The sequence below is a fragment of the Oncorhynchus mykiss genome, chromosome 24 (assembly GCF_013265735.2).
Source record: "Oncorhynchus mykiss isolate Arlee chromosome 24, USDA_OmykA_1.1, whole genome shotgun sequence".
In the NCBI taxonomy this organism is placed as follows: Eukaryota; Metazoa; Chordata; class Actinopteri; order Salmoniformes; family Salmonidae; genus Oncorhynchus; species Oncorhynchus mykiss.
The window spans coordinates 10,904,413-10,913,087 of NC_048588.1; the positions used below are offsets into that span (position 1 = coordinate 10,904,413).

Sequence of the window (8,675 nt, forward strand, 5' to 3'; positions counted from 1 at the left end):
CAAACACAGACACACACAAACATGCACACTGATTCCTCAGGAGGAAAATGGGGTTATATCACACGCGTGATAACACGTTAATCCTAAAGACAAGCATGTACTAAACACATATCCCAAATTACACCCTGTCCCACTTTGATCTTCAATACCCAGTGCCACAACAGAGGTAACAAGTGTGTGTCTGTCTAAGTGTGTCTGTCTAAGTGTGTGTGTGTGTGTGTGTGTGTGTGTGTGTGTGTGTGTGTGTGTGTGTGTGCATGTGGAGGCTGAGGTTGCAGCAGGGCCGCGTTGGAAGGCCACAGTTGCACTCCTTGCTCTGAAAGACCCTGGGACTAAACATTGGCTGAAGGTCGTAGGCGCCTGGTAAAAACATGTTCCACGAGACCTGACGACGGGTTGATGTTGTCAACAAGTCGTCCACAGATGACTCCCTCATCTGCCATTACGTGTGATGAGGCTCTGGTTGTGTCTTGGGTTTCCATCTAAACCCCTTCTAATCCCACAACAGACACCCGCCAACAGAACATCTCAGTCCTGTTAGGTCGCCTCTCTCAGGATTTAGCACCGCACATGTTTATGTCCCACACATTCAAAACCTGTTCACAAATGTGTCTGTGTTTTGCCAAACTGTAAGACTTACACGCCAGAGTTTGTGTATCAATCCATTAGTAAATGATATTTATCAGATTAAAAATGGAGCCCTGGCAGTAATATGTTATGTAAACATAAACTGCTGGACATCTGATCTGAGTGTTGAATGGGGGAAGATAGATGGAATTAGTTTATGGTAGATGATATCTGTATTGTGAGTATTGAGGCAGTTGGAGGTGAATTCGCTAGGGCAAAAGACTGTGACATTAAGCATACTGGCTCTCAAATCAAGTGGGAGAAATTCAGGCAGAGAAAAGGGGCCCTTGAGGTTGAATTTAAACTGATTTTACACAGATTATACAGGGAAATAAAAAAACATTTTCAAATAAATATATAAAAATCCTTCATTATTTCTTTGATTTTCTACAATTTCCTATTGCACATATCACCTTTCCATTCAGCATTCACATACCACAAGCATCCCCAATCCCTTAAAAAAAAAGAAATAGAGATTTACATTTTAAAATTACAAATCAAATGTCACTTCGAGAAGCTCAACGTAACAAAGACACAAGCACAAAACAGGACCAGCTTTTGATTTAACATTCTTCTGAGATCCATTCAACTCCTACACAGACTATAATAAACTGTCCATACAGACACTGAAATCCTCAATGATCATCTCGGTTTCTCAATTCTATTAACATACTTCATTAGTAAGGTGCATTATGATGTGCACACATTCTTAAAGGCCCAGTGCAGTCAAAATTATGTTTGTCCTGTGTTTTGTGTCATATTGTACAACAGCTGATGAAACTAACACAATTTGATCAGTGTTATTTCCTGATAGTTGCTTGTTGAAAATACAATCGACACAGGACCTAATTAGCAGGTTTGCAAAGGCAGGAGTTTTGGCTTTCCCGGTGACATCACCAGGCGATAAAATTCACCAATAACAAAGAGAGTTCCAAACCTCTGCCAATGACAGCTAATTTTCAGTTTTCCCCTCCCCACTCAGACCCCTCCCAGACAACTTGAGAAATAGTAATTTGCTAAAATGCTATTTTTGTCAATTTTAATGTAATACTATTACAGCTGTTACCCAGAAATAATTTGATATTGATATATACACATCTGCATTGGGCCTTTAAATGTAACTAATGGGTGAAAATAAGCTAGCATATACATTGTTATAGTGCACTTGAAATAAAACCTACATAATACTATTAAAAATAGCTTATGAGACTGAACACAGTGACATCCATTTTATATTTATTTATACATTTGTTAAAATATGGTTTGGGAGTTTGTTGGTCATTGGGATAGACTTGTGAAGGAGTGAGAGTTAATGCTCTCTAAGGCTTTAAGAGTCAAAGCATTGCAATCCAATAAAACCACAACTCACAAGAAAATGAACAGGAGATCTTACCATATGCATTTTAAAAAGGCAAGATGTTACATGCAGGTCAATACAGAGAAGAAGGTTTTGTGAATATCCACATATCTAGACATCTGAGGACACCTTGTGGTAGAAGCCTGCTACTGCAACTATGCCAGTGCCTGTAAAGCACAGTTCCCATTCTGGCTCTGGTCTAGCTATTTGCTGTTGATTATACCACAGACACTGACTCTGCTCAATGATACAGGCAAAATGACCTATAGCTCCTTATCGATTGCTGATATCATCGTAAGTGCTGTGGTTTATCATGATCATTACAATGTAGGAGAGCAGGAAGAATCATATCCACAAAAAAAGGTGTGAAATGGTGGAAATACGTTCCTTGACCTGACCCTGGATTTTACTGCCACCCTGGATTTTACTGCCACACCTTTTTTTGTGGATATGATTATCGTCACAATGTTCTTAATGAGATAGCTTTGAAAATTACAAAAGTCCTAACTATAGTATAGAGGAGCTTTTATAAAAGCGTGCAGGATTTAGATTTCTTCTCCTCGTCGTCATATCCAGGGGCCGACTCTTTCCTGTTGGGGTCGTTCAGCTCGTCAAAAAGTCCGCTGTCAATCATTTCCTGTTGCCAAGCAATGGGCACTGCCCCCGTGTTGAATTCCTTGAAGAATTTGTCATCTTTGTCGTCAAACACAATGCCCTTGATCTCTGAGAAGTCTTTGATGTCCCCCGTGTCTTTGGCGTAGACCACGTTGGGCTTGGGAACCCAGGGTGGGTCGATCAGCCCCGCCTCCAGTCGAGGGAAGTTAATGCTCTTGAACCACTCATGCTTCCTTGGGTCTTCGTTCCTGGATGAGAGAAACACGCTGAAGTCAGAGAAATATACATTCCCCCCAAGTCCACCTGACCTGATACCTAGAACCAGGTGTTTTTCCTGAACATGTGACCTGACCAGAAAAACCTCTAGAGGGCCCTAGAGTTGTTCCTGGTTCGCCCATGTACTCAGGAATATCTCTGGGCCGAAACTGCGGTCAATTCTTACTTGGTCCTGCATCCCAGACGCTCGTCAATTTTCTTCTTGAGGAAGAGGTCGATGATGGCCTTGGTGCCCTCGTCAAAGTTCTTGTGCTCGTACTTGCATTCATCCTCGAGGGTGCGCCGTGCCACCTCCTCCTTCTGCACCTTCTCCTTATAGTCCTTGAAGGGCAGGCGAGCTGCTACCATCTCGTAGATACTGCAGCCCAGTGCCCACCAGTCCACTGACATCCGGTAAGGCTCTTTCTTCAGGATCTCTGGGGCCATGTAGCCACTTGTGCCAGCCTGAGGAGAGGGAAGACGGGAGGAGGAGAGGAGGGGAGTGGAGGGAGATGTGATGACAGAGAAGGAAACAAAGAAAGAGAAATGAGGGTTTGCTTAGGCCTAGTTCTAGGGTTCCATACCATAGCAACAAAATGTTCAGTGTTATATCAACTGTGGACTACAGCACAATACTTCACATAGTTGAGCTAATCAGTGGCATAGCACAACTTTTGATTGATTGATTTTGATTCAAGCCTTACATATGCCAATCTACCCTTATGCTCACCATGCCCCTAATCAGGGACTTTATATCCCTGAATTCTACCGAAGCTCTTTCGTAACATCAGCACCACATGCCTGCACCAGGTTTCCCCTGCACTAGCCTCCAGTAAGCCCTCTATCCTGGCCATGTCCTGACCTGAGGCCCCCCCCCCCTAATACAGGTAACGAGTGGAGGACAGAGGAGCCTCTTAAAGAAGAAGTTACAGGTCTGTGAGAGCCATAAATCTTGCTTGTTTGTAGGTGACCAAATACTTATTTTCCACCATAATTTGCAAATAAATTCATTAAAAATCCTACAATGTGATTCTCTGGATTTTTTTTCTCATTTTGTCTGTCATAGTTGAAGTGTACCTATGATGAAAATTACAGGCCTCTCATCTTTTTAAGTGGGAGAACTTGCACAATTAGTGGCTGACTAAATACTTTTTTGCCCCACTGTACATAATGCTGGAAGGGCAGTGTACAGTCAGTCATTCCCAAGATAGTACATTGGTAAAAGTCAGTGACAAATATCATAGCTGGGCTTGGTTAAAACCCTGGATGGGAGACCAAAGCCTAGCTGTAGACAGATCAAATCTCCAGTAAGAGGTGCTGCCCAGCCTAATGTTATTTTTCTGATAGTGGACATAACGTTGAAGATCTGACGTTGTTTTAAAGCTACAAATTCAACATATTTTACACATGGTTTGTCTATGTTGAAATTTTGTTACCATGATGACATAATCCCGTGGTTGAAATGTCACCCTCAAAACAACAGTTGATTACTTTTTTTTCAAAATCTAATGTATTTTCCACATAGATTCTACATCACAATTCTATAGATAGATTCTACATCAAAGTTTACAAATTATGTTGAAACAACATTGATTCAACAAGTTTATGCCCAGTGGGATGGTAATAATGTAAAACCCTGGTTATGGATAGATCCCTAACCATGGATAAATACTTATCAATAATACCATGTCATCTCACCCTACTCTAAAAAAAATTCAGTCATTGTTGTTAATGTACAGTCAGTAAACAACAAGGATGACGAGTTCATCTCAGCCTATCAGAGCCCTTACCTTTTGATTTATGGTCTTTTCGCCAGGGAGCTCCACGGCCAACCCCAGATCCGAGAGTCGACATTGGCCGAAGCTATCCAGTAGCACGTTCTCTGGCTTCATGTCTCTGTATGCTATATCCATGGAGTGCAGGTGGAGGATTCCTGTGGTGACCTGTGCAATGTAGTAATTGATGCGGTCTATTTCTAGGCCTTTTTCGCCAATGTTGTAGATGTGGTACCGGAGGTCGCCGCCATTCATCAGGGTCATGACGAGACACAGGTGGGTCTTAGTGTCGTAGGCATAGGACAGGTTCACCAGGAACAGGCTGTTGACCTTCTCCAGGATCTGTTTCTCCAGTAGTGCCATGCCTTCACCATTCTTCTGCTTCAGACGCTTCTTGCACAGCTTTTTGCAGGCGTACATCTGGCCTGAGTTCTTCACCTGCACGGCACACACCTATGCAGAGAGAGAGAGGAACTGAAACTAATATGTCTGAGAAATGTATGATAAGATCCCCAAGCTATCACATAACCCAGCTAGCACAAAACATTCAGAGAACCATATGTTTCTTAGAGCTTGGTGAGAGCATGGTTGTCCTATGGTTATTTAGCATACAACCTTCCCACAACTTTATGGGAATGGTGCAGGATTGATGCTTGGCTTTGGAACATTCTCAGCACATTTAATGGTCGACTATGGGCACAAAAAATGATCCAACTCCGCCTTTCAACATTTTTAAGCAGAATTGGGATGTGCCTTTGGTGATTTGTCGATGTGTCATTCAGTTTTTTTTTGTTGCACAAAGCGACCGCTGTAGTTCGTTAGCTAAGCTAGCCACTTCAGCTTGCCAGGAACTCCTCCAGTGTGTGTTGAGGTCATTTCACAGAATTTGTTTTTGGACGGAAGTTGTAGATATTGGTAAGAAATGGCATTTCTCTGTACTGTAGCGCCAGCTGTGCCACCAGAGACCCTGGGTCCGCGCCCAGGCTCTGTCGCAACCGGGAGGTCCGTGGGGCATGCACAATTGGCCTAGCGTCGTCCGGGATACGGGGGGGCTTGGCCGGTAGGGATATCCTTGTCTCATCGCGCACCAGCGACTCCTGTGGCAGGCCGGGCGCAGTGCACGATAACCAAGGTTGCCAGGTGCACAGTGTTTCCTCCGACACATTGGTGCGGCTGGCTTCCGGGTTGGATGCGCGCTGTGTTAACAAGCAGTGCGGCTTGGTTGGGTTGTGTATCGGAGGACGCATGACTTTCAACCTTCGTCTCTCCTGAGCCCTTACGGGAGTTGTAGTGATGAGACAAGATAGTAGCTACCAAAAACAATTGGATACCACGAAATTGGGGAGAAAAATGGGTCAAATTTTATAAAATAAAGAAGAAAAAAATAAACGGCATTCCATGTAAACTTGTAGCCAAATATCTTATTCATTCATTTTGTTTTAAGCTTTAAATGACCTGGTAGGATGGTGCATTGATCAGTTATGCAGATTAAAGACGTTAATTTTAGCATTTTTGCCCAAAGTCAACCTTTAAGGAACTTGACAAAAAATATATTTTCTTGGTATTTCATTGCTTTAACAGAATGTTTCCTAAAAGTTCAAACATGTCAAAATTTAATTAAAATGTTGGTAATGTTCTAAGCACGTTCTCCAACTGGTTTGACATTGGGAAGTTTCTCAAATAGTTCAGAGAACGTTAAGAAACAACGTTCTCCTGGGGGAATATTAGTACTTCAACATAATGTTTCCTACAGGTTTCATCATGGTTCTATTTAAAGTCATGTTCTCACATTGTTCTGAGAAGGTTAAGAAACAATGTTCTTCTGTGGGAGTTTCAGTAATACAGCATAACGTTTCCTACAGGATTCAAGTTCTCAAATTGTTCCAAGAACGTTAAGAAAACTTTCCATAAAAACCACAAGAAAATATTAGTAATGTTCAGAGAACATTCTAAGAATGTTATTTAAAATATATATTCCATTCTCAGAACGTTAAGAAAACTTTCCATAAAAACCACAAGATAAATTTAGTAACATTCAGGGAACATTATAAGAATGTTATTTAAAAACATATACATTCCGTTCTCAGCATCAACAAAAACCCACGCCCACTAATTGTCCACACCTGAACTTAATGAGTGCTTGTTTCCTTTGAAATGGGGTATCTTTGAATAGATTTAAACAGCTTTGTATGAGTTCAAAAAAACATGGCATGCTAGCTCTATCCTGGTGGCACAGTAGACTAATTCCATGGACAGAGAACAGAAGAATCTCATTGATGCCGTGCCACAATAAAACATAAACGTGTTTGTATGATTCATGCCTAAGGAAAGGAATTTCCATGTGCTCCCGTCTGTGCTTGGAGACCAAAAACGTTAATCCAAACTAAGCTAGCAGTGTTATTAAAAGTGTTATTGACTGTGACCGGGAGTCCCATAGGGCGGCGCACAATTGGCCCAGCATCGTCCAGGTTCGGGGAGAGTTTGGCCGGGGGGACTGTACTTGGCTCATCACACTCGTGACTACTTGTGGCGGGCCGGGCGCCTGCAGGCTGACTTTGGTCGTCAGTTGAACAGTGTTACCTCCGACACATTGGTGCAGCTGGCTTCCGGGTTAAGCGGAAGGGTGTTAAGAAGCGTGTGTTGGAGGGTCATGTTTCGAAGGACCTTCCCCTCTCCCGAGCCCTTTGGGGAGATGCAGCGATGAGACAAGATTGTAATCGGAACGCAATTGGATATCACGAAACTGGGAAGAAAAATGGGGTAAAATATAAATAATATTCTTGAAACATAATTAATAAACTAATAATTAACTATAATTAATAGTTAATAAAACCTCCCAGGAAAACTTTCATGTAACCATAGTAAAACATTCTCAGAAGCTCCCTGCAACCTAAAAATGTACGTTCTCAAAAAAACCATTGTTTACCGGTCAGGAAACTTATGGCTTCGTTCTCAGAACAAATTGCAAACAAAAACATAACATTTCCACAACTTCCAAGGAACCAAATGTGTTAGCTGGGCAGTATGTAGTTAGATGAGGTACAAACAATCATCATTTTTAGGGACTTCTTTATCATCCCTCATCATTAGTATTTGTACCATTCCAATTCTCACTGTAACTGTTGCATAACCTTAGAAACAGTGCTAAAACAGTGTTCAAGTTTACATTTTACAACTGTAATATTTCACTACTGTTGTCAGTTAGGCAGCTGCACTGTAAACTTTTTGATGACTTACCTCTCCAAAGCCTCCCTTTCCAAGGGTCCTGAACTCATGAAAATACTTATCAGTGATTTTCTGTTTCTCGTACTCTTTCCACTGCAGGAACTTGTCAAAGTTAGGGCTGGTCTGGTACTCTGTGAAGGGCTTTTCCTTCAGGTACTCCCGTGTGGCATCCTTCACCTTGCCCATCATCACCTCTTCAAAATCCTTGTCCGACACGGCCTTGCACTTGTCCGCTACCTCTCCTGTCAGGTAGGACAGGAAGCTCTTGGAGTCAGCCTTGCAGAACTTGTTGATGATGTTCGTCCTCGCCTTATCTTTGCCAGCGCCTTCCGCCAGATCCCAGTCGATTAACTCGTCCAGGAACTCTGCAGCTGCCACGTACTGCGGGTTGGACTCCAGGAGGAACTGCCGGAAGAACTTCTTCCCTATGGGCTGCCTCTCGCAGAGCATCTCAAATTCTTTCCCCACTGCGGCGCGGATGGACACGCACTGTTCTGGCTTGGGCAGGGACAGGCTGCGCCGCCTCTTCCTCATCTCCTTTTCGTCGCCCCCCTTAAGGTAGGCCGTGTTCGCCACCAGATTATCCAATCCCCCCATGTCACACATGTTGGCTGCTGCTGTGTTGGGTTGTCCCTCCTACACCGTGTGGCTGAGCAGGGAGCTAAGGCTACTAAGGTGCTGGAAGGGGGTGCTAAGAATATGTTCTTTCCCTGTAGTGTGTCCAATTCTCTCCAGGTCCCTGGTGTGACTGAGCAGCTCCGACATCTGCGCCACACCAGAAGACATTCTCTGACTCAATCACGTAATGCTTCATCTAGAAT

At 43.0% G+C, this 8,675-nt stretch overlaps 1 protein-coding gene across 1 annotated transcript; it reads right to left on the reverse strand.

Moving 5' to 3' along the window:
• Positions 1–916: 916 nt before the first annotated feature.
• On the reverse strand, positions 917–8,460 carry LOC110503733 (rhodopsin kinase grk7a). Its single transcript, XM_021582218.2, has 4 exons — positions 7,867–8,460; positions 4,645–5,082; positions 3,042–3,319; positions 917–2,847 (listed from the first exon to the last, which is right to left on the reverse strand). The coding sequence occupies exons 1-4, from the start codon at positions 8,458–8,460 to the stop codon at positions 2,511–2,513; spliced, it is 1,647 nt and encodes a 548-aa protein (XP_021437893.1). The 3' UTR covers positions 917–2,510.
• Positions 8,461–8,675: the final 215 nt, after the last annotated feature.